The 25,857-nt window shown below is 47.4% G+C and overlaps 1 protein-coding gene across 3 annotated transcripts; it reads right to left on the bottom strand.

The window, feature by feature from the left end:
• Window positions 1-54: 54 nt before the first annotated feature.
• Window positions 55-24,707, bottom strand: DDB2 (damage specific DNA binding protein 2). Of its 3 annotated transcripts, XM_003909947.5 has the most exons (10): window positions 24,375-24,702; window positions 23,162-23,298; window positions 22,586-22,777; window positions 6,671-6,816; window positions 4,966-5,065; window positions 4,704-4,881; window positions 4,229-4,371; window positions 1,618-1,782; window positions 1,419-1,464; window positions 55-476 (listed from the first exon to the last, which is right to left on the bottom strand). In XM_003909947.5, the coding sequence occupies exons 1-10, from the start codon at window positions 24,499-24,501 to the stop codon at window positions 427-429; spliced, it is 1,284 nt and encodes a 427-aa protein (XP_003909996.1). In that variant the 5' UTR covers window positions 24,502-24,702; the 3' UTR covers window positions 55-426. The 3 variants fall into 3 exon arrangements, with proteins under 3 accessions (XP_003909996.1, XP_021781516.1, XP_009184424.1); XM_021925824.2 differs by lacking the exon at window positions 1,618-1,782 and having other exon boundaries at window positions 24,375-24,704; XM_009186160.4 differs by lacking the exons at window positions 4,229-4,371; window positions 4,704-4,881; window positions 4,966-5,065; window positions 6,671-6,816 and having other exon boundaries at window positions 24,375-24,707.
• Between the last annotated feature and the right edge of the window lie 1,150 nt (window positions 24,708-25,857).

Here is a 25,857-nt window from a genome sequence, read left to right as displayed (position 1 = left end):
TGAGACGCAAGAAGCTCTCTGACCAGGTCACTTCTGGAAGATCCACACAAAAGCTCAGTCGGGTATGGTTTTATTGGCCATATCAAAAGTGAGCAGAAATCAAGTAACTGCTTGATCCCTCCGCTACCACCCACTGAGACGAGGAGAAAAGTTATTTAGTTCCAAGATAACCTTGGTTCCAGGCTAGATACAGAGGGGCCCTTGGGGCAGCTGCGTCACCAACTCTGGAGCAGTCTCTGGAGGTAGGTCCAGAGCATTAACACGAAAGTGTCCCAGTCCCACAGTGCCCCAGCTCCCAGCACCTCTGCTCCAACCCTAGCCGTGGATACTTTTGGCCCTTTAACAAATCGCCACCTCTGCTCGCAGGACTTGATCCCATGTGTGGGCTCCAAGGCCTTGTCTGGCCCACACCTTCTTTAGTGTCTCTCATTTCCGGGTCCTGGCTTCCTCCTGGCTCCAGATGAGAATGTGGTAACCTAGGAGGAATGAGACCAGTCTGACTTACACTTTCCGTTACCAGTCTCTCAGAGCCTGGGGCTGGCCTGCAAACCTAGGATTTGGTAAAGAAATACTAGGAAGGCCAGGCACAGTGGCTAATCCGAGCACTTTGGGAGGCCAAGACGGGCGGATCGTGAGGTCAGGAGATCGAGATCATCCTGGCTAACACGGTGAAACCCCATCTCTACTAAAAATACAAAAAATTAGCTGGGCGTGGTAGCGGGCACCTGTAGTCCCAGCTACTCGGGAGGTTGAGGCAGGAGAATGGCGTGAACCCAGGAGGCGGAGTTTGCACTGAGCCAAGATCGTGCCACTGCACTCCAGCCTGGGGGGACACAGCAAGACTCCATCTCAAAAAAAAAAAAGGAATACTAGGAAACTGGCCGGCATGATGGCTCACGCCTGTAATCCCAGCACTTTGGGAGGCCAAGCCGGACGGATCACCTGAGGTCAGGAGTTTGAGACCAGCCTGGCCAACATGGTAAAAGCCTGTCTCTACTAAAAATATGAAAAAAATTAGCTGGACGTGGTAGCAGGCACCTGTAATCCCAGCTACTCGGGAGGCTGAGGCAGGAGAATCTCTTGAACCCGAGAGGCGGAGGTTGCAGTGAGTCAAGACCATGCCATTGCACTCCGGTCTGGGCCATAAGAGTGAAACCCCGTCTCAAAAAAAGAAAGAAAGAAAGAAAGAAAGAAAGAAAGAAACATTAGGAAACTGGACAGTAGCCAGGCATTTCATGACCAAGACAAAGCCAGAGGCATGGAGGGCCTCGGCTAAAGAGACCACTGTCTTCCAGCCATCATCTTCGGGGCCACTGCGCTGGGGTGAATGTGGCAGGGCAGGGCTGAGGCTGGCCCGCACTGAACCTTGGGAAGTAGGATTGGGCTCGGCAAGTCAGATACATCCTCTTCCTACTCACCCATTGCAGAGGCCAGCGTGTCCCCCATGGGATTGAACTCATTGAGCTGCAGAGACAAGAGTGTCAACACAAGGAAAGGGTGAAGGTATTAGCAGAGACATAGAAGGGCACACAAAACCTAATTTCTGGTCATTTTTGGTCAATAAGGTAGGTTGAATCCCTGCTTCCTCCCATCATTATTTGAGGGCCCAAGCCTCACCGAACTGATGCCAGAAGATTCTGGGTCATAGAGCTGACACATCATCTTCCCTGAGTTTCCATCAAACACATCGATCGTCCTCATTTCATAGGGGGTACAACTTTTGAAATTAGGATCTGGGTATCGGCCTACGACAATGAGGTTGTAGCGAGGATGCCAGGCTGCCTAGGAGGTGGAGAGGCCGGTCATGAGAGTAAACGCAGAACATGACCAAGAGGGACATCAAACATCAACAAAGAGGGACATCAAAAGTATTCTTTGGGCCGAGCGCGGTGGCTCACGCCTGTAATCTCAACACTTTGGGAGGCCGAGGTGGGTGGATCACGAGGTCAGGTGATCGAGACCATCCTGGCTAACATGGTGAAACCCTGTCTCTACTAAAAATACCAAAAAAAAATTAGCTGGGCGTGGTGGCACATGCCTGTAGTTCCAGCTACTCGGGAGGCTGAGGCAGGGGAATCACTTGAATCTGGGAGGCGGAGGTTGCAGTGAGCCAAGATGATGCCACTGCACTCCAGCCTAGGGGACAGAGCAAGACTCTGTCTCAAAGGGGAAAAAAAAAAAAGGTATTATTTGCCAGTAACAAGCCAACCTAATAATGGAGGTAAGTCTTACAGAAAACGACAAGAATGGTTTTTGGTTGTGTTTGCCTCTGCCATTGCACATTTTTAATCCCTAGTTGGCCTCCCTGGCCCTTAGGGCAGCTTCAGGCCTTCTCCCTCACTTGCATTTCCTAAGATCATGCTAACTGATAAACGTTTTCACCTCAGCCTGACCCAGATATTAGCCTAAGAGGTCAGCCTACAACAAACCAAAAGAAGCTTCTGATGACCAAAACCTAACAGGACTTCAGTTCTGGAGGAACCCCACTATCATCCCGCCTCCGTCAGCATGAATTACTAAGAGTTGAGTATAGAATTGCTACTGGCTAAAAAAGAGAAGGAAACCCACGTTCCCCAGATCACCCCACTGAAAACAAATCTGGCAGTTATTAAAATGACAAAATTGGATGGGATTTTCCTAATTAAACTTCTCAAGGAAGTTTTGAAGGAGGAAAGACATGGTTAGCAGGAAGGAAGAACTAGTACATGCAAAGGCTTAGAAGTAAGTCACAAATCACAGGAAGCTGTAATGACTTATGACACCTGGCTAGATACAAACTGGGACATGGGGACAGATGGATTATTAGGAACACTGATGGATTAACAGGAACACCAATTGGGGAAGGATTCTTGACATTATTTATTAAGAGCTTGGATGTGATTGAGGTACATGGGGGCCACTCAATATTCAATCATCATTTATTGAGTACTTACCAATACTTACCAGGTGCTGGGCATGGGGCCAAGTGCTTTAAGTATACTGACTCATCGTCACAACAACCCTATCAGTTAGAGACTAGTATTCCCTTTTTGCAGATGAGGAAACAGATCCAAAATATAAATAATTTGCCCAAGGATTCTAACCCGGGGGGTCTGGCTGCTGGAAACTGGTGCTCTCCACCACTAGGCTGAACTGACCAGAGAAGTACAGGCATAAAACCTGAAGATCTGAAGAGGATCTGTAGTTTTGGAAAAGGACGCAGAACTAGCAGAGCTCAGGCTGCATGGGGGCTCAGGCAAGAAGGCATCAAAGGACTTGAAAGCCATTAGCCTTGGGGACTAAGGATAGAGAAGCTATTAACAAGACCCTGCGAAAAGGTGGGAAAATAAAAGACTTATTTTTATTATTAGAAGCACAGAAACCTGCAAGACAAACTAAGAAGGCAAAGTTGCCAGGCGTGGTGGCTCATGCCTGTAATCCCAGCACTTTGGGAGGCCAAGGCGGGAGGATAGCTTCAACCTAGGAGTTCGAGACCAGCTTGGGCAACATGGCAAAACCCCATCTCTACAAAAAATAAAATTAGCTGGATGTGGTGGCACACACCTGTAGTCCAATCTACTCCCGAGGCTAAGATGGAAGGATTGCTTGAACCCAGGAGGTTGAGGCTGCAGTGAGCTATGTTTGTGCCACTGCACTCCAGCCTGGGTGACAGAGCAAGACCCTGTTTCAAGAAAGAAAAAAAAAAAAAAGGACCAGCCTGGGTAACAGAGGAATACGCTGTCTTTAAAAAACAAAAAGCAAAAAAGAAACACAAAAACAAAACAATGAGGCAGGAGGATCGCTTGAGCCTGGGAGATCAAGGCTGCAATGAACCATGATTGCCCCACTATACTCCCAGCTGGGTGACAGAGCGAGACCCTGCCTTAAAAAAAATAAATAAATAAAAGGTAAAGGTTTGTGGGTCAACTGTACACAGGTAACTGAAGCTGAGAAGACAGAACAGAGGGTCAGGATCTTAGAAAATGCTCACCGTGAGATCAGAGCTGGGCTGAAAAAACTCAGAAAAATACTTTATCAGAGAGACAGAAAGAAAACTCAACCATATGGAATGGCAGAAGTGGGATAAAAGGAAGAGAGAGAGCCAAAGGGTAAGAGATGCTCTGTGCTTGGGCCAGGAGCGATCTGGGGTGGCAGGCTTACCACATCAGCCCTTCCCCACCGTGGGCAGACCTGCTCCAGCCTCATGATCACAGCTTCCTTCTGGGAGCTCCTTCCCTCCGCCACTCACCTTGATGGGTGTGAGGTGCTGGAAGTGACGGTGAGGGTGCGGGATCAGGCCCAGGGGGCAGTCCCACTGGGAAGCAGAGTAAATTCGGATCTCGCTCTTCTGGTCCGTGGTCAGGAGCCGGGCTCCATCGGGACTGAAACAAGCTGGCAAAGTGAAAAGCCCCTGAGCTGAAGGAACCACGAGCCCCCTGTGGTCCTGGCCTTGCAGGCCTTCTCCTGCAGGGGTACCCTCCCTACCACTCCTCTCTAGACAGGAGCGGAAAGGAAGAGGTGAATCTGGGCTATGAACAACAACGAAATTCTGGAAACTCAGCAGTTGATGGGGACAGCCACAGCCACAAAGGTTCCCAGACATCAGCTTGGCAGACGCTATCAGGGGTAAAGGTTTGTGGTAGTGGCTTCCACGCTGAGGGAACACCCCAGCAGTAGTCAGATAGGCAGGGTCTGCAGGAGAGATGAGGTCTGGGATATCACACCTGCGTTGACAGGATGCCTGTGCGGCAGCGAGTAGAGGAAGCTGGCTTTCCCTCTAACCTGGCGCAGGTCCCAGATTTTCACTGTTTGATCTACGGAGGCTGTGGCCAGGAACCAATCACAGCATGGGTTCAGGGCCACATGCGTCACTTTCTTTTTGTGCATTCTGAGATTCCAAAGCTGCAGAGAAGAGCTCGGTTCAGGTGGGGACACAGAACCGAGGCGGGGATGAGGGAGGGAAAGGCAGGACCTGGGAGAACGCACCTCTTTGCCGTCCATGTTCAGCAGGATCACGTTCCCCACGTTGTCTCCTGTGACCACCATTCGGCTACTGGCGGACACATCCAGGCTACAAAACCAGATGCTGGAGGGAAAGACTGTGTTGTAAGATTCTCGGGGACAGAGATAGGCCTGTTTACTCACTGTTGCTGCTCCAGTGACTAACCCACAGTGGGCATTCAATAAATATTTGTTGAATGAATGAATAACTGTCTTGCCGTGGATTCCTAGCGAGGAACATTCAGACTGCTCTACCGTCCAGACAGAGGGAATGGGGTAATGGGGCTCAGAAATCTGTCCGGTTACTGCTGGGCCCAGGATCCCCAGCTCCTAAGAGTCTCTGAAGCAGACAAAGCTCAGACCATAAAGCAAGCCTCAGGGCACGCCCGCCCCCACACCCTGGGTTCTAAGCAATCCTCCTTTACTGCTCTCTCCTTTCACTCTCCACCCTTTGGGCCAAAGGAGACACAAGCCAAACAGGGATTGCCTGGCTCTGTTCCTCAGAGCTGGCTGGAAAGGCACTTCTGCCCCCTTCTGAACACTGAGGGAAAAACACACAACCAGGAGCTCTTCTGGTCCCTCAAACCACTGGACTGGGAGGCTGACTAGCGGGTGCTTCAGGGATCCTGCTATCCAGCCAGAGGAGCTCAGCTCAGTTTTTCTCTCAAACCCTCAAATCCATGCTACACTGACTTTTGCCATCCCTTATGAATATCTTCAAGCAAGAAGATGTCTTGCGGAAAACGAGCCTGGAGCCTCGTCTGTCCAATCACCTGCTGAATTGCGCATGCACTCCTCATCCCTGCAGGACAGCCCAGGATCCCATCCAATGCTAGTTACACCCCAGCACCCTCACTTAATTCCTCAGGGAGCAGTCAGAGTCCCGGCTCTAGCTGGAAATCAAAGTGACGAGTATTTTGTAATTTTTTTTTTTTTTTTTGGAGATGGAATTTCACTCTTGTTGCCCAGGCTGGAGTGCAGTGGCGCAATCTCGGCTCACTGCAACCTCTGCCTCCTGGGTTCAAGCTACTCTCTTGCTTCAGCCTCCCAAGTAGCTGGGAATTACAGGCACCTACCACCACATCCGGCTCATTTTTTGTATTGTTAGTAGAGATGGGATTTCACCATGTTGGCCAGGCTGGTCTTGAACTCCTGACCTCAGGTGATCCACCCACCTTGGCCTCCCAAAGTGCTGGGATTACAGGCATGAGCCACCGCACCCAGCTGCATTCTGTAATTTCTCCAGCCACTTTCTCTTGGGAAGTTCAGAGCACTTTATGGACAAGATTCCATCCATGTAAGCTTGCACCCAGGAACGGCTCAGGTCATTACACCACAGCCAGTGCAGGGAATTCAGTCTCAAGTTCTTAGCTGCTGCTCCATTCTCTAGATGGCTTTCTGGGCCTATGCCATGCTGGCTTATCTAGTGAAGGTCGAGGTCTAGTCTAATACAGGTATGACTTACAGAAGAGCTGAGGCTCCAGAACACCTTCCCAAAGCAGTAACCCACCTGGACCAAAGTGAGGGTGGCCAAGGAACAGTTTGAGAAAGAGAAAGAAGGGCGGAAGGTGGCTGACATCTTTCCTTTCTTCCCTGTGCCAGGTTGGGTTGAGGAAATGGGATCTGGATGCTCTTGCCGGAACTACACCTAAGCTTAGAAGCCCTTTCCCCGCCTAGTTAAACTACTCACTTGATGGTGTCTGAGCTGGCAAAAACTCGTAGAATGTTGCCTTTAAAGTCTTGCAGCCTAGTTGTTCCCTCCATTGAGGAGGCGTAAAACTGGTTGGTATTGAGAGGGTTAAACTTCAGCCCAGTGATGCTCCCTCCAGCTCCAATCTAACATGAGGAAGGAAAAAGCCAGTGAGTGATGATGGGCCTGGCAGTGAGGAACCAGGCCTGGGCACGCGTGCTGCGCTGTCACGGAAGCACCAACGAGCAGTGCGTGGGGCCAGGTCAGCTCGGACACCTAAACACTAGGACGCTCTCCACAGAGCCTTCACTTCTTTTTCTTTTCCCTTGAAATAGGGTCTTTCTCTGTCACTTAGGCTGAAGTGCAGTGGCACGAACACGGCTCACTGCAGCCTCAATCTCCCGGGCTCAAGCGATCCTCCCACCTCAGCCTCCCAAGTAGCTGGGACTACAGGTGCACACACCATGCCCAGTTCATTTTTGTATTTTTTTTTTTTTTTTTTAAAGATGGGGTTTTGTCATGTTGCCCAGGCTGATCTTGAACTCTTGAGCTCAAGCGATCTGCCCACCTCGGCCTCCCTAAGTGCTGGCATTACAAGTGCTAATTTTTAAAAAATTGTTGGTAGAGACAGGGTCTCATTGTGGTGCCCAGGCTGGTCTCAAACTCCTGAGCTCAAGTGATCCTCCTACCGTGGCTTCCCAAAGTGCTAAGATTATAGGCATGAGCCACTTTGCCTGGCCCCTTCTTTTCTTTTCCTTCCTTTCTTTCTTTCTCTTTCTTCCTCCCTCCCTCCCTCCCTTTCCTTTTTTTTGTTTTTTTTGTTTTTTTTGAGATGGAGTCCCACTCTGTCACCCAGGCTGGAGTGCAATGGCGTGATCTCGGCTCATTGCAACCTCTGCCTTCCAGGTTCAAGCGATTCTCCTGCTTCAGCCTCCCAAGCAGCTGGGATTACAGGTGCCCACCACCACGCATGGCTAAATTTTGTATTTTTAGAAGAGACAGGGTTTCACCATGTTGGCCAGGGTGGTCTTGAACTCCTGACCTCAGGTGATCCGCCAGCCTCAGCCTCCCAAAGTGCTGGGATTATAGGCGTGAGCCACTAAGTCTGGCCTCCCTTCATTTCTTAAGGCTTTATTTTTACTTTCTTTTTTTTAATTAACATATAGCAAATTTGGGGTATACAGTTCTCTGAATTTTAACATATGTATAGATTTAAATAACCACCACCCAAATCAAAATGCAGAACATTTGCAACAGCCCAAAAACTCCATTGTGCTATCCCATTGCAATCACACCCTCCCCTCGCCCCCAGCCCCTGGCTGATCTGTTCTCCATCACTATTGTTTTGCCCTCATAGAATGTCCAATAGACCAGGCACAGTAATCCCACCACCTGGGAGACTGAGGCGGGGGGACTGCTTGAGGGCCAGGAGTTCAAGACCAGCCTGAGCAATATAGGGAGAACCCCCATCTCTACAAAAAAAAAATATATATATATATATATATACACACACACACACACACACACATATATATAGGCATGGTGGTAGGTGCCTGTGGTTCTAGCTCCTCAGAAGGCTGAGGTGGGAGGATGACGGAACCCTGGAGGTCGAGGCTGCAGTGAGTTGTGATCGCATCACTGCACTCTAGCGTGGGTGACAGAGCAAGATCCTGTCTCTAAAAATAAAATAAAATTAAATTAAAAATAGAATTAAAAATAGAATGTCATGTAAATGAATTAGGCAGTATGCAACCTTTTGAGACTGTCTTGTTTCATGTCACTCATCATGCCTCTGAGATTCATCCGAGTTTGCTTTACCAACAGCTCATCTCATTTTATTGCGGAGGTATTATTCCATTTTATGGATGTGCCCTAATTTGCTATTCCCACAGTGCTCTGTTTAGAAGAGCTTCAGCTCAGAGCAGTGGCGGAGTTAGGAGGGCAAGAGTCAGATCTGTGCCCCTTCCTATTCTTCCAGTCATCCCAGAAAATTATGATGAAAGTAATCAGGATAATATCAACGGCTTAACCTTATTAATTGCTTACTATGTATTAGGCACTGTTTTTTGGGGGGATTTTTTTTTTTTTTTTTTAGATGGAGTCTTGCTCTGTCGCCCAGGCTGGAGTGCGGTGGCACAACCTCAGCTCACTGCAGCCTCCACCTCCTGGATTCAAGCAATCCTCCTGCCTCAGCCTCCTGAGTAGCTGGGATTACATGCCCGTACCATCACACCCGGCTAATTTTTGTATTTTCAGTAAAGACGAGTTTCACCATGTTGGTCAGGCTGGTCTCGAACTCCCGACCTCAGGTGATTGGCCTGCCTCAGCCTCCCAAAGTGCTGGGATTACAGGCGTGAGCCACTGTGCCCGGTCAGGCATTGTTTTAAGAACTTTACATCCCCAAGATGGAAACTTCTCCACTTCTCTGCCTTTCTCCACCTTTTCCACTTCTTCCTTACGCTGCAGCTATCCCAGCCTCATAGAACTGTACAAGTTCCTCTATGCAACAATCACTTAGCTATCGCAACATACTAACTGGCACGTTCCCTTCCCTCTATAAAACGTTCTAACCTCACGGTCATTCTAATGCTCACAGTCTGCCAAATGCTGGCTGGTAGTATGATAATCTTCTGCTCCCTCCAGTTGAGTTCTATGCTTACCAAACCAAGGGTTGGTTGTAGTTGTTCTCAAATCTGTTTATTCCAGTTGCATCTTTTGTTGTAATTAATACCAAATTTAATCAAGCATGTAAACTGATGAAATACATGCAAAAACAAAGGACATTGTTACTTCAACAAAAGCCGTGTTGAAAGCTTTGGGAGAACTCAGTAATGAGTTGCAAAAAGTATAGCCATTGGCTGGGCACAGTAGCTCACATCTATAATCCCAGTATTTTGGGGCGCTGGGGTAGGAGAATCGCTTAAGGCCAGGAGTTCGAAACCCTGATGCAGTGGTGCAATCCTGGCTCAGTGTAGCCCCAACCTCCTGGGCTCAAGCAGTCCTCCCGCCGCCTCAGCCTCCCAAGTAGCTGGGGCTATAGGTGTGTGTCACCAATTTTTATTATTTATTTATTTTTTTTAGAGACCGGGTCTCACTATGTAACTCAGGCTGGTCTCAAATTCCTGGGCTCAAGCAATCCTTCCACCTCAGCGTCCCAAAGTCCTGTTACAGGCATGACCCACTGGGTCCAGCCTCTATAAAAAATTATTAAAAATCAGCTGGGAGTGATGGTGCACACCTGTGCTCATAGCTATTCGAGAGGCTGCGGCGGGATGACGACTTGAGCCCAAGAGTTCAAGGCTGCAGTAAGCTATGATCCTACCACTGCATTCCAGCCTGGGCGGCAGAGCAAGACCCTATCTCTATTGGAAAAAAAAAAAAAAAGAGCCATCAAATTAAGCACGGGGTGAGACACTTATAAAAGATTAAGGTAATAAAACTGTAAAGAGAATCTGCAATCAGATTGCTTCATAACTGTCTTCACTTTGTATACTGAAAACCATAATTTCGTATCAATGTCTTCAATTCAAATTCAACACCACAGAGTTGATTCGAGTTTCTCTCTTTCCATATTTATAATTCCCTTCTTTGACAGTGAAAAATGTGGTTCCCATTATACTCAATATACTTACATATTTGATTAATCTCCTTGTATTTAACCAGTCTTCCACTATTGCTGCCACACACCCCCCAAATGCACGTCTTCCTTAGGATGCTTGGACTCTTGTACCCTCCCAAGGGCACAATCACCCTCTCCTCTCTCTCCACTCCCTCAACCACGCAGACACAACTTCCTTGCCCACATCAGGTGCCACTGCCGTCCCCTCTCCATGCAAAAGCCCTGCTCATCCCACTTGACTCCGCCACCCCACTCTAGACCTCCCTGTGGGTCAGCCTCCTTACCCCGGCTTCACACTTCACTGTTCCATGCCTGGCCTCCTCTACTCTCCACCCCTGCCTGCATGGATGCCCCTCTGATCTTGCTTGGGCCCAGTCTCTATGTACTGAGCTGCTGCCACCTGCCACCTGTACTGACACCCACCTCAGCTTCAGGGGCCCAGCATCTGGTACTTCCAGCACTGTAGCCTCCCCACTACATAAACATCTATCTTGCTTGATCCTACCTAATGACTTTTGGTTTGAACTGTTCAGGAAGGGAAAAAGATGATGATGAAAGAGGAAGATAGATAGATAGATAGAAAGAATTTTTTTTTTTTTTTTGAGATGGAGTCTCACTCTAGCCCAGGCTGGAGTGCAATGGTGCGATCTCAGCTCACTGCAATCTCCGCCTCCCAGGTTTAAGCAATTCTCTAGCCTCAGCCTCCCAAGTACCTGGGATTACAGGCTCACGCCACCACACTTAACTAAGTTTTGTATTTTTAGTAGAGATGGAGTTTCATCATGTTGGCCAGGCTGGTCTCGAACTCCTGACCTCATGTGATCTGCCTGCCTCGGCCTCCCAAAGTGCTGGGATTACAGTCATGAGCCACCAGACCTGGCTGAGGAAGAGATACTGATCTTTCTTTTTTTAATTTTTATTTATTTATTTTTTGAGACAGAGTCCCACACTGTTGCCCAGGCTGGAGTGCAGTGACACAATCTTGGCTCACGGCAACCTCTGCCTCCTAGGTTCAAGCAATTCTCCTGACTTAGCTTCCCGAGTAGCTGGGATTACAGGTACCTGCTACCATGCTCGGTGAATTTTTGTGTATTCTTAGTAGAGACAGGGTTTTGCCATGTTGGCCAGGCTGGCCTCAAACTCCTGACCTCAGGTGATCTGCCCACTTTGGCCACCCAAAGTGCTGAGATTACAGGAGTGAGCCACCGCACCCAGCTAGATATTGATCTTAAATCCTCCCTCTCCACAGACTAGAAAACGAGGGAATCATTCCCAAGCTAATGAGGGCAGCATAATCTTTTTTTTTTGAGACAGAGTCATGCTCTGTTGCTCAGGCTGGACCACCGTGGTGCAATCTCGGCTTACTACAACCTCCGCCTCCTGGGCTCAAGCAATTCTCAGAAATCAGCATAATCTTTTTTTTTTTTTGAGACGGAGCCTCACTCTGTTGCCAGGCTAGAATGCAGTGGCGTGATCTCGGCTCACTGCAACCTCTGCTTCCCGGGTTCAAACAATTCTCCTGCCTCAGCCTCCCAGGTAGCTGGGATGACAGGAGTGCACCACCACACCCAGTTAATTTTTGCATATTTAGTACAGACTGGGTTTCACTATGTTGGCCAGGATGGTCTCCATCTCCTGACCTTGTGACCCGCCCGTCTTGGCCTCCCAAAGTGCTGGAATTACTGGAGAGATCCACCGCGCCCGGCCAGAAATGAGCATAATCTTGATACACAAATGTGACAAGGATTTGGCCAATTTTACACATGAACACAGATGCAAAGATCTTAAAATATTTGCCAACTCAATCCAGTAATATTTAAAAATGATAAATACATCATGTCCAGGATGAACTTATTCCAAGAATGCAAGGTTGGTTCACTATTAAAAATCAATCAGGCTAGCTTAGCATGTTGGTAGGTGCCTGTAATTCCAGCTTCTTGGGAGGCTGAGGCAGGAGAATTGCTTGAACCCAGGAGGCGGAGGTTGCAGTGAGCCAAGATCACGCCATTGCATTCCAGCCTGGGCAACAAGAGTGAAACTCCATCTCAAAATTAAAAAAAAAAAAAAAAATCAGGCATCAAAAGAAACAATCCACAGAGTGAAAAGGCAATCTATGAAGTGGGAGAAGATATTTTCAAATCATAGATCTGATAAGAGGTTAATATCATGGCCGGGCACAGTGTCTCACCCCTGTAATCCCAGCACTTTGGGAGGCCAAGGCGGGCGGATCACCTGAGGTCAGTAGTTTAAGACCAGCCTGGTCAACATGGTGAAACCCTGTCTCTACTAAAAATACAAAAATTAGCCGGGTGTGGTGGTGAGCGCCTGTAATCCCAGCTACTCAGGAGGCTGAGGCAGGAGAATTGCTTGAACCCGGGAGGTGGAGATTGCAGTGAGCGGAGATTGTGCCATTACACTCCAGCTTGCACGACAGGAGCAAAACTCCGTCTCAAAAAACAAAAAAAAAAAACAAAAAAGAGGTTAATATCCAGAATATATAAAGACCCCCTACAAAACAACAACAAATAACCCAACTAAAAGCAGGCAAAGAGGAGTTCAAGACCAGCCTGGGAGACTAGCAAGACCCAGTCTCTACGGAAAAAAAAATTTTTTTAAGTTAGTAGGTCCTTTCTGTAAGAGATAGCGAAAAAAACAAAACAAAACAAAGTTAGCAGGGTATGGTGGCAAGCACCTGCAGTCCCAGTCTTAGCCAGAGTGGCTAAGGCAGCAGGATGACTGGAGCCCAGAAGTTCGAAGCTGCAGTGAGCTATGATCATGCCACTGCACTGCAGCCTAGGTGACCAAGTAAGACCCTGTTTCAAAAAAAAAAAACAAAAAAAAAGGCAAAGGACTTGAATAAACATTCCTTCAAAGAAAATATACAAATGGCCAAGATGGTCTCGATCTCCTGACCTTGTGATCCGCCCGTCTCGGCCTCCCAAAGTGCTGGGATTACAGGCTTGAGCCACCGTGCCCGGCCAAGGACGGCCACTATCAAAAAAACAGAAAAGGCTGAGCATGGTGGCTCATGCCTGTAATCCCAGCAATTTGGGAGGCCAAGGCAGGTGAATCACCTGAGGTCAGGAGTTCAAGACTAGCCTGGCCAACATGGCAAAACCCATCTCTACTGAACATACAAAAATTAGCTGGGCATGGTGGTGTGTGCCTATAATCTCAGCTACTCTGGAGGCTGAGTCAGGAGAATCAGTTGAACTCGGGAGGCAGAGGTTGCAGTAAGCTGATTCTACGCCACTGCATTCCAGCCTGGGTGACAGAGGGAGACTCCATCTCAAAAAAAAAAAAAAAGAAAAGAAAAGAAAAGAAAAGAAATGTTGGTGAGGAAGTGGGGAAGTAGGAACATTTGTACACTGCTGATGGGAACATGAGATGGTATAGCCAGTATGGAAAACAGTATGGTGGTTCCTCAAAAAATGAACAACAGAATTACCATTTGATGAAGCAATCCTACTTACTGGCATTAGCCCCAAAGAACTGAAGTCGGGGTCTCAAAGGGATATTTGCACACCCATATTCACTGCAGCATTATTCACAGTAGCCAAAAGATGAAGTCAACCTAAGTGTCTGCCAGTGAATAAACAGATAAACAAAAGGTGGTACACACGAATGATGGAATATTATTCAGCCTTAAAGAAGAAGGAAATTCTGCCACATGCTACAACATGGATGAATCTTAAAAAACTGTATTAAGGGAAATAAGCCTGTCACAAAAAGATAAATACTGTATGATTCCACTTAGATGAGATATCTAAAGTAGTCAAACTCACAGAAACAGAAAGTAGTACTGTGGTTGCCACGAGATAAGGGGAGGAAGAAGTGGAGACTTGTTGTTCAGTGGGTGTAGAGTTTCAATTTTATAAGAAAAAAGTTCTAGTGATCTGTTGTACAACGTGAATATAGTTAACATTACTAAACTGTATACTTAAAAATGGTTAAGGTTGTAAATTTTGTTACGTGTTTTCTACCAGTTGTTTTTTTTTTTAATAGAGATGGAGTCTCGCTCTGTTGTCCAGGCTGGAGTGCAGTGGCATAATCTCGGGCCACTGCAACCTCTGCCTCCTGGGTTCAGTGATTATCCTGCCTCAGCCTCCCAAGTAGCTGGGATTACAGGCACCCACCACCATGCCCAGCTAATTTTTTTGTATTTTTAGTAGAGATGGGGTTTCACCATGTTGGATGGAGATCTGTCCATCTCAGCCTCCCAAAGTGCTGGGATTACAGGTGTGAGACACTAAGCCCGGCCCACAATTTTTTTTTAAAAAGCAGTATTACATGTTAGAGTTTTTTGTTTTGTTTTGTTTTGTTTTTTTAAGACACAGGATCAGGCCAGGCACAGTGTCTCACGCCTGTAATCACAGCACTTTGGGAGGCCAAGGCAGGCAGATCACTTGACGTTAGGAGTCCGAGACCAGCCTGGCCAATATGGTGAAACTTGGTCTCTACTAAAAATACAAAAATTAGCTAGGTGTGATGGTGCACACCGGTAATCCCAGCTACTCGGTAGGCTGAGGCAGGAGGATTGCTTGAACCTGGGAGGTGGAGGTTGCAGTGAGCTGGGATCGTGCCAGTGCATTCCAGCCTGGAGGACAGAGTGAGACCCTGCCTCACAAAAGAAAGAAGAGGAAATAATAAATATGAGGAGAGAAATGGAAGACATGAAAAAAAAAAGACCCAACTTCTAGAGGGGATATGCAGTATCTGAAATGAAAAATACACTGGGCTACTTTGCCTATGGAATAGCCCTGCTCTGCACAAGCAGGAAAGAGAGGAGAAAAGAGAAGAGAGAAGAGAGAGGGGAGGGGAGGGGAGGGGAGGGGAGGGGAAGGAGGAAGGAAGGAAAGAAAGAAAAGAAAAGGAAGGGGAAGGAAAAGGGAAAGGGAAGGAAGGGAAGAAGGAAGGGATTGACAGCAGGTCAGATACTACAGAAGTGAAGATCAGTGAACAACTGCACAAAATGAAACAGGGAAAAAGACAAAAATTAACAGTACAACAATGACCTGCTGGACAATATGTAATTGGAGACCCAAGAGAAAAAGAACTATTTGTAAGAAATAATGGGTTGGGTAAGGTGGCTCATGCCTGTAATCCCAGCATTTTGGGAGACCAAGGTGGGCGGATCACCGGAGGTCAGGAGTTCCAGACCAGCCTGGCCAACATGGTGAAACCCCGTCTCTACTTAAAAAAAAAAAAAAACAAAAATTAGCCAGGCGAGGTGGTGGGTGCCTGTAATCCCAGCTACTCCAGAGGCTGAGGGAGGGAGAATCGCTTGAACCCTGGAGGTGGAGGTTGCAGTGAGCCGAGATCATGGCACTGCATTCTAGCCTGGCCAACACAGCAAGACTTTGTCTCAAAAAAAAAAAAAAAAATTCACAAATCAAATCAAAGAAGCTTAGTGATCTCCACAAGCACATCATCATAATTTTTTTTTTTTTTTTTTTTTGAGATGGAGTCTTTCTCTGTTGCCCAGGCTGGAGTGCAGTGGTGTGATCTTGGCTCCCTGCAAGCTCCACCTCCCGGGTTCACGCCATTCTCCTGCCTCAGCCTCCCAAGTAGCTGGGACTACAGGCGCCTGCCACCACGCCTGGCTATTTTTTTTGTATTTTTAGTAGAGACGGGGTTTCACCGTGTAGCCAGGATGGTCTCTATCTCCTGACCTTGTGATCCGCCCGCCTCGGCCTCCCAAAGTGCTGGGATTACAGGCATGAGCTACCGTGCCCCCCGGTCTCATAATCATTTTTAAAGCCACCAGAAGAAAAATTACATAGGGAAGAACATAAGGATAGCAGCAAACTTCTCATCAGGATGTTTTGCTTTGTTTTTTTAATTGAGACAGGATCATGCTCTGTCACCCAGACTTGCCGAGCTCACTGAAGCCTTAGACTCCTGGGCTTAAGCAATTCTCCCACCTCAGCCTCCAGAGTAGCTGGAACTGCAAGTTCAAGCTACTGCTAATTTTTAAGATTTTTTTGTAGAGATGAGATCTTGCTGTGTTTCCTAGGCTGGTCTTAAAGTCCTGGCCTCAAGAGGACCCCCATCCTCAGCCTCTCAAAGTGCTGAGATTACAGGCATGAACCATTGTGCCCAGCTAGAAATCATCTTTATTTTTATTTATTTTTGAGACACAGTCTCACTCTGTCACCCAGACTGGAGTGCAGTGATGCCATCTTGGCTCACTGCAACCTCTGCCTCCCAGGTTCAAGCACGATTCTCATGCCTCAGCCTCCCAAGTAGCTGGGATTACTGGTGAGCACCACCAAACCCAGCTAATTTTTGTATTTTTAGTAGAGGCGGGGTTTCATCATGTTGGCCAGGCTGGTCTGGAACTCATGACCACAAATGATCCACTTGCCTTGGCCTCCCAAAGTGCTAGGATTACAGGCGTAAGCCACCATGCCCGGCCTAGAAATCATCTTTAAAGTACTGAAGAAAGAAAACTGCGAACCAATATATGGTACGTGATAAATAAATACAATTTTAATTCGTCAATTAAAAAATAAAAGTTAAATAATTTTAAAAACTGTGAACCTAGAATTCTATACTTAGCAAAAACATCTTCCCCCAAAATAAAGGCAAAATACTTTTTGAGACAAACAACAGTGGAAAGTATTCATCAACAATCTGCATTATAAGAAATATGAAAGGAATTTCTTCAGGCAGAAGGAAAATATTACCAAAAGGAAATCTGGATCACATGAAAGAATGAAAGCACTGGAAATGACAATATGTGGGTAAATAGAAAAGCCTTTTCTCATTTAAAAAGTATCTTTAAAACATTCCTACTCAATAATCCAGCCATTCCACTGCTAAGTATTTACCCAAGAAAAATGAAAACATATATCCACACAAATACTTGTATGTGAATGTTCACAGCCACTTTATATGTTGCATTCAAAAACTAGAGAACATTCCAAATATCCTTCAATAGGTAAATGAATAAACTGTAGCATATCAATACAATGCGACTGGGTGCAGTGGCTCACGCCTATAATCCCAGCACTTTGGGAGGCCGAGGCAGGAGGATTGCTTGAGGCCAGGAGTTTGAAAGTAGCCTGTGCAACACAGTGAGACCCCTGTCTGTATAACAAAATTTAAAAATTAGCCAAGTATGGTGGCCTGTGTGTGTAGTGCCAGCTACTCAGGAGGCTGAGGTGGGAGAATTGCTTGAGCCGAGGAGGTTGAGGCTATGCTGAGCCATGATCATGCCTGCGTGACACAGCAAGACCCCGTCTTTAAAGAAAAAATACCAGCCGGGTGCGGTGGCTCACGCCTGTAATCCCAGCATTTTGGGAGGTCGAGGCGGGTGGATCATGAGGTCAGGAGATCCAGACCATCCTGACTAACACGGTGAAACTCCATCTCTACTAAAAATACAAAAAAATTAGCCGGGTGTGGCGGTGTATGCCTGTAGTCCCAGCTACTTGGGAGGCCGAGGCAGGAGAATGGTGTGAACCTGGGAGGCGGAGCTTGCAGTGAGCCGAGATCGCGCCACTGCACTCCCCCTTTTTTGAGACAGCAAGACTCTGCCTCAAAAAAAAACCCCAAAAAACCCAAAAAACAATGAACCATTATTCAGAAAGATAAAAAACAACAACAAAAAAACTACACATAAAAATGTAGATAAATTTTAAATAATTATACTGAAAGAAGTTAGAACAAAAATAAAAGAGCATATGTTCTATGATTCTATTTATATATAATTCTAGAAAATGTAAATTAATCTCTAAAAATAAAAAGTAGATCAGCAGTTTACAGTGAATAAGATATTGGGTAGAGAGGAGTGGATTACAAAGGGTCATAGATAACTCATCTATCTCTCACACCCCAAATATACTACAAAGGGGGGGAAATGTGAGTTATTTTAATTGTGGTAATGGCTTCACAGTTGTACACATACGTCAAAACTCATCAAATTTTACAATTTTTTATTTTTATTTTTATTTTTATTTTTTACTGCTCCTATGGAGTAGGACTACCCCATAGGCTGAGAATAGCCAAATTGTACACTTAAAATAGGTGCAGTTTATGTCCACTATACCTCAATAAAGATATAATTTTAAAAACCCAGGCCAGGTGCAGTGGCTCACGCCTGTAATCCCAGCACTTTGGGAGGCCAAGGTGGGTGGATCACTTGAGGTCAGGAGTTCAAGACCAGCCTGGCCAATATGGTGAAACCCCGTTTCTACTAAAAATATAAAAATTTAGGCCGGGCTCGGTGGCTCATACCTGTAATGCCAACACTTTGGGAGGCCAAGGCAGGCGGATCACCTTAGGCTAGGAGTTCAAGACCAGCCTGGCCAACATGGTGAAACCCCGTCTCTACTAAAAATATAAAAATTAGCTGGGCGTGGTGGTAGGCGCCTGTAATCCCAGCTACTCAGGAGGCTGAGGCAGGAGAATCACTTGAACTCGGGAGGCAGAGGTTGCAGTGGGCCGAGATCACACTACTGCACTCCAGCCTGGGCAACAGAGTGAGACTCTGTCTCAAAAAAACAAAACAAAACAAAAATTAGCTGGGTGTGGTGGTGCATGCCTATAATCCCAGCTACTTGGGAGGCTGAGGAAGAAGAATTGCTTGAACCAGGAGGCAGAGGTTGCAGTGAGGCGAGATCGCACCACTGCACTCCAGCCTACAAGACAGAATAAGACTCAGACTCGGAAAAAAAAAAAAAAAAATAGTGTACACATGCACAGAGGGATGCTGAAAATGGGGGGTTTTGGATCATATTTAATTTATTTTCTATACTTTTCTCTGTATTTTTTTATGGTAAGAATACATTGTTTTGTTTTTTTGAGAGATGGAGTCTCTCTGTGTCGCCTAGGCTGGAGTGCAGTGGCCCCATCTTGGCTCACTGCAACCTCCACCTCCCAGGTTCAAGCGATTCTCCTGCCTCAGATTCCCGAGTAGCTGGGACTACAGGCGTGTGCCACTACTCCCGGCTAATTTTTTATTTTTAGTAGAGACAGGGTTTCACTATGTGTTGGTCAGGCTGGTCTTGAACTCCTGACCTCAGGTGATCCACCCGCCTCGGCCTTCCAAAGTGTTGGGATTGCAGGCGTGAGCCACTGCACCTGGCCCCATACATTGTTTTTATAATAGTAATAAAATTAAGCTATCTTCATTGTGAAACTGTAATACATGTTCCCTTGACAAGGGCCTGAAGAATGTAGAGGTTACAGCCAAAGTCAGATGACTAAAGAAGTGACAAAATGAGGCACTGTTACTCCTCCAGTAACTGGTCTCAAATCAGCATTCTGCTGTCAGCATCTGGGAGCAAAACCAGACAGTTCTCCTCCAGACTGCCATACCCTTCCTTTGCTCCAACCTAGCTCCCTGCAACTGCAAGTCACGAAATTCAATGCCTAGACCAATCTTCATTACAGTGTAAAGAAAGCTTACACTGTAAAGAAAGTTACATGCATGTCATAAGGTGATGCAAAAAAAAAAAAAAATCTCAGTCTGGCACAAGTTCAAAGCACTTGTCATTACCCTGTTAGTCAGGAAGATCTTCCCCTAGAATACCCTACACTGCTTCTTCCCATCTCCAGGCATAAGCTAAATTCCTCTATTCCCATGTCCTAGACTCCTAGAGAAAACAAGAAAACAAATTTCTTCCTGTCTGAGCTCTGGATTCCGACTTCAACTTCATGCTGCCTTATTGGCGGTCACCTGCCTCTTTAGCTAGGCAGGAAACCTACCCTTCTCTGTCCACGGCACTCCTCTGACTGCCTTTCTGGGGGCTGCTGGCACTTGTTCCTTGAACACCCATCTCACACCTTGAATTCCAGTCTCCCACACCTGTCTAACCTGGCCTTTTCTGGTGGGCTGGTCTCCAAATCCCTCCACTTAAGAGACCTCCTCCTGGGTTTCCCCCATCTCTACCTTTAAACTAGAGTTAGAAAAATAGTGGGCTGAAGCAGAATTCAGCTGAGATGTGTGTTTAATTTTATTCAGTGCCAATATTAAGAAGTTCTAGAGGCCCGGCACAGTGGCTTAGCCCTGTAATCCCAAGCAGTTTGGGAAGACAAGACAGAAGGATTGCTTGAGGCCAGGAGTTTGAGACCAGCCTGGGCAAAGCAGAGAGACCACATCTCTAAAAATTAGCCAGGCATGGTGGTGCGCACCTGTAGTCCCAGCTACATGGGAGGCTGAAGCTGGAGGACTCTTTGAGTCAGGGAGGTGGAGTCTGCAGTGAGCTATGGTTGTGCCACTGCACTCCAGCCTGGGTGACAGAATGAGACTCAAAAAATAAAAAAAATAATAAAATAATGAAGTTCTGGAGACTGGTTACACAGTTTACCTAATGCCATTGAACTGTGCACTTAAAAATGGTTATGAAAGTAAATTTCATGTTATATGTATTTTATCATTATTTTTTAAAAAGTTTTAAATGGCTAAGGTGATAAATTTTATGTTACATGTATTTTACATTTTTTTTTAAAACTCAAGATATTTGACATTAAAAAAATGAGGATTTGTGGCTTTGTTTGAAAAAATCACATCTGATAGCACAAGACCTACATTTTTGCACAATGGTCATCTCTAGTTTACCCCTGATGCTACCACCATACATTCTTTTTTTTTTCCCCACTCTGTTTGGCTTCTGGAGCCATATAAGTTTGTGACTCCTGCTCTAAACCCAGTGTCACTTTTCACAGCACAGCCGTCCAACGTTAGCCACCAGCTGGGCTGGCTAAAGGTCTTAGAGGGGACGACACACTCACCCCTCAGCAACGGATGATAAACTCTGACACAACAAAGACCATCTCCAAGAACTCTATGCCAAACCTCACCCGATCCACTATGCCTTTCCTTCTTTTCTCGCCATTTACCTAATATTGCTCCTCCTTGCTTATCCATGGAGTCTTCTCTATTGACTCCAATTCACAAGGGGTTCTTCCTTCTTTCACATTCTGTAGCACTTGGCATCTGTATTGTTAATTACCTCGTATGTATACATCCTATCTGCTCAATTACACTTCAAGCCCCTCATTCATTCAACAAATATAAAGCAGCTACTCTAGGCCAGACTGTTCCAGGCACCGGGAATAGAGTGGTGAACCAGACAGGCAAGGTCCCTGCCATCAGTGGGCAAACACATACAAATAAGCATCAGATCTCAGACACTGGCCAACACCTGGGGGAAACGTGAAGCAGGGTAATGATATCGGGAATGACGGTGGAGGAGTGGGATCTACGTTATGAGTAAGGACCACCAGTGAAAGCCTCTTTGAAGAGGTAGAATCAGCAAAGACCTGCATGAGAAGACGCCAGCCATGAGAAGACCATGGGGAAAAGCACTCCAGTCAATGGGAACAGCAATTACAGAGACTGGGTTTCAGGAATAGAAACAACTGGTGTGGCTACAGCATAGGAAGTGAGAAAAGACAGTGGTGTAAGATGAGGTCAATGTGGTAAGAAGAAGCTTCAATTCTTTTTTTTTTTTCTGAGATGGAGTCTCACTCTGTTGCCCAGGCTGGAGTGCAGTGGTGCGATCTTGGCTCACTGCAACCTTTGCCTCCCGGGTTCAAGCGATTCTCCTGCCTCAGCCTGCCGAGTAGGTGGGACTACAGGCGCGCGCCACCACATCCAGCAAATTTTTTGTATTTTTAGTAGAGATGGGGTTTCACCATGTTGGCCAGGATGGTCTAGATCTCTTGACCTCGTGGTCAGCCCACCTTGGCCTCCCAAAGTGCTGGGATTACAGGCGTGAGCCACCGCGCCCAGCCCAGAAGGGGCTTCAATTCTATGGATGATCAATAGTCTATATCTTCTAGTATTTTAAGGGCAGGCATTAGAAAAATATATATCATCACCATTTACGTATTTGAAAATACCCACAGTTACTTTTGATCCCAGTCCTCTTCCTGACAATTACTGGATGACATCAATATCCCTTTCATTCCTTCAATAAACACTCCTTATTTTTATTTTATTTTACTATTATTTTTTTTGAGATGGAGTTTCACTCTTGTTGCCCAGGCTGGAGCGTAATGGCGCAATCTTGGCTCACTGCAACCTCACCTCCCAGGTTCAAACGATTCTCCTGCCTCAGCCTCCTGAGTAGCTGGGATTACAGGCACCTGCTACCACGCTCAGCTAATTTTTGTATTTTTAGTAGAGACAGGGTTTCAGCATGCTGGCCAGGCTGGTCTCAAACTCCAGACCTCAGGTGATCTGCCCGCCTCGGCCTCCCAAAGTGCTGGGATTACAGGCGTGAACCACCGTGCCCGGCCAGCAAACACTTCTTTAGCACGACCTGGCATGGGGAACTGCTCACCCCTTTGATGAAGGTGGGTTTGTCCTTGATGCCAAAATTCCAGAGCATGATATCTCCCCCTTTGGAACCCACAGCCACAGTGCTGGGGTGAGTCGGGTGCCACGCCAAGGATGTAGCCCTCCTGTCAAAGGGGGCAGCCTTTTGTAATATCCGGTAAGAATCCAGAGTGTGCAAAAAGGACTGCTGGAGCCCCTGCCACAGAGAGAAATGAATTAGGTTGAATTAAAACCCAAGTTCTGGGTAAACTGCCAATCTCTGCCTCCTTCATAGGTGAGCCCTAGAGCCAAGTCCTCCCACCAAAGGAAAGCTAACCGCCTGCCCTGTGCATGAAAATATTTGCAATGTACATGAACTAATAATCTGGGAAAGCAAAAGGGGCAGAGTGCATTCCAGCTGGACCTTTACAACATAAGAATTTTTTTACCTGGCTGAGTGCCCAGTAGGCCAGTCACCACAGTCTGGGTGATCGGACCACTCTGACAAGCTGGTGAACCAAGCCATCATCTAATTTGGGAGCATGCAATAGTAAAAATGCACGTGCAAACCCTTGAGGACTTGAGGCAAAAAATGCCTTACCTGCTGGACAGATGGCCAGGAAGCTCTGCCCAGCTTATGCTGGTGAAGGGTCCTGACGATGCTGCGGCATGGCGGCAGGATCTGTGGGCCAGCCAGCCCCGCCCAGAGGCAGTCTGAGTCACCTCTTCTGCTAGGACCTGCCAAGCAGAACAGACATATTTTCCTCTCCAATCTCACGAAAGGTTTTTCTGCTGAATTCCCTGAAAGGAAGCCTTGTTTCATTCGGCATGGCTAATCTCTGTTTCATCATCTCCTGAGGCCTTTCCGTGTCTGTGCGGTCTCACCCAGCACCAGAAATAAAAAAAAAAAAGAGTAGGGATTTGGCCCCTTCCCCAAAACACTCCCCCAAACAGTAAGACTGAAATGAAAGTAAATAATCGTTCAGGGTTCCTGAGACCCCAGCCAAAGAAACACACAAGAATAAAGTACACTGCAGAACTCTTCCCAGTTTGGGCTGCAAAACGAGATGGGACAGGGTCACAATTTTATAAATCACATATAATGCACAATAAAAATATTTTAGGGGAGCATGGCAGAAGTCACCGTTTAGGAAAAGAAGGAATAGGAAGGCCTGGAAATGCTCTTAACTAGGTTACTTCTGGCGAGGTGAGTGAAATTAGAATAGCAATAAAGCAACAACTCCGGATCACCAAACTTGTATTTGAGGACCCAATCACTATAGGTCCGACGTCCTGACAACCAATTCTTTCTTCTCATGGACAAAAACCACTTGATTAACAAGCCCCAGCTCCAGTTTTTGAGTGTCTCGAAACTCCTTATAGCCTCAGGTTCTAGCCCCAGTAAACCTCAGAGAATGAGCTTTCTAAGGAGGGAAGGAATTGGGGGCTCTCACAACTGACCACCTAGCACGTGCAGCTAACAAGCGTGACTATGAAATTCAGCACACACAGTGCCAGGAAAGGTAGGATTCTCTGAAGCCGTCCAAACTGTGCAAGAACCCTGCTACAAACAAGGAATCTGACAAGTCCCTGTGTCTGTTGTTACGGAGCTTGTCTGCTTCCTGTCACCTGGCAGGAGAGGTGTTGAAGCCTAAACGCTCTGGTGTCAAAGAACCTGCAGGTAGAATGCACAGCCGGAGGCATCCGTGACCTGCGCCGGCCTCGGGAGCCTCGGAGCACCCATCCCCCGCTGCAGCCTCCTGCGCGAGCACCCCAAAAGGCGGAAATATTCAAGCAGCAGGCACAGGCAGTACCGGAGCCCTTCGCACAGAGCTTCTTGGCCTCGGGCTCCAGCTCCCGGGGACTCCTGCTCCTCTTGTTCCTGGGGCGTAATACAATCTCGGAGGTCTTCTGGGTTTCTGGGCGTTTCTTGGGAGCCATCGCGTCCTCCGTGCGAAGGGGTACTGTGCTCTATGCGAAGATCATGGAGGGAGGATTGAGAGACCTCTGGGGAGAAACAAGGCGGGGACTACAAAACTGCGGGGCCACAGGTAGCCGACTAAGCCAACTTCCCGCCAAACATGCCCAGGGCTTGTTCAAACCAGCTCCGAGCTCCGGCCCCACCCGTCTAGGAGACCCCGCCCCTTCCTGGAAGGAGGGGGCGCGGGGAGGGGGCGGTGCCAGCGCTCTCGGGAGGGGCGGGAACTGCGCCAGGGCCTGTGCCAGCCCGGGTCAGCTGACCTGCCCGGAGCAAAGATGGCCCCCGGCTTTATGTTTTATTTTTTCAGCCACAGGGTCTGGCTCTGTCGCCCACGCTGGAGAGCAGTGGCGCGATGATAGGTCAGTGCAGCCTCCACCTCCTGGGCTCAAGCGATCCTCCCACCTCAGCCTCCTAAGTAGATGGGACTACAAGCGTGCGCCACCCCGCCCGGCTAATTTATCTCTCTCTCTCTTTTTTCCTTTTTTTTTCTTTTTCTGGAGAGACGGGGTCTCGCTATGTTGTCCAGGCCGGTCTTGAACTCATGGGCTTAAGTGATCATCCAGCCTTGGCCTCCCGACACGAACCCTCCTCAGACGAGGCGCTGCCAGGCCTCTGCGGGTCCGGGGAGGAGGCCTGGTACCAGCCAAGGCCCTGGCTCCCGCCTTGCAACTGGTGATGACGCCCGCTCGGGCTTTGGGATTGGCTGGTAGCTACAGGGTGTAGTTGGGGCGTGGCGGCTTTGTAGAGAGCTAGTGTCTTTCCTAAGTTAGAAGCTGCGCTGTACCAGCGGTCAGCTTTGCAGTCGGAATCCAGAAACTACAGCCCCATCGGAATCCAAGCTGCTTCTCTGTGAAGGGAGAATGATTGGAACGCCTTGCCTTTTTTTTTTTCTTCTAGAGACGTCGTCTGTCTTCTGTTACCCAGGCTGGAGTGCAGTGATGTAGTCACTCAAGCTTCACTGATCCTCCCACCTCAGCCTCCCAAGTAGGCTTGCAGACCTGCGTCCTCAAGCTTGACTAATTTTTGTATTTTTGTAGAGACAAGGTCTTGCTATGTTTCCCATGTTGGTCTGGACCTCCTGGGCTCAAGTGATCCTCCCACCTTGGCCTCCCAAAGTGCTGGGATTCCAGGCATGAACCACTATGTCTGACCCTCACTGCTTTTTTGTTTGTTTGGTGGTTGGCCGGTTTTTTTTTTTTTTTTTAAGACAGGACCTCTCTGTCACCCAGGCTGGAGTGCAGTGGCAGGACGTGGGCTCACTGCAGCCTCGACTTCCTGGGCATCGATCCTCCCACTTCAGCCTCCCGAGTAGCTGG

The sequence above is a fragment of the Papio anubis genome, chromosome 12, assembly GCF_008728515.1.
Source record: "Papio anubis isolate 15944 chromosome 12, Panubis1.0, whole genome shotgun sequence".
Classification (NCBI taxonomy): domain Eukaryota; kingdom Metazoa; phylum Chordata; class Mammalia; order Primates; family Cercopithecidae; genus Papio; species Papio anubis.
The sequence above is the reverse complement of the archived record's forward strand: the minus strand, read 5'-3'. Positions and strand labels throughout refer to the sequence as shown.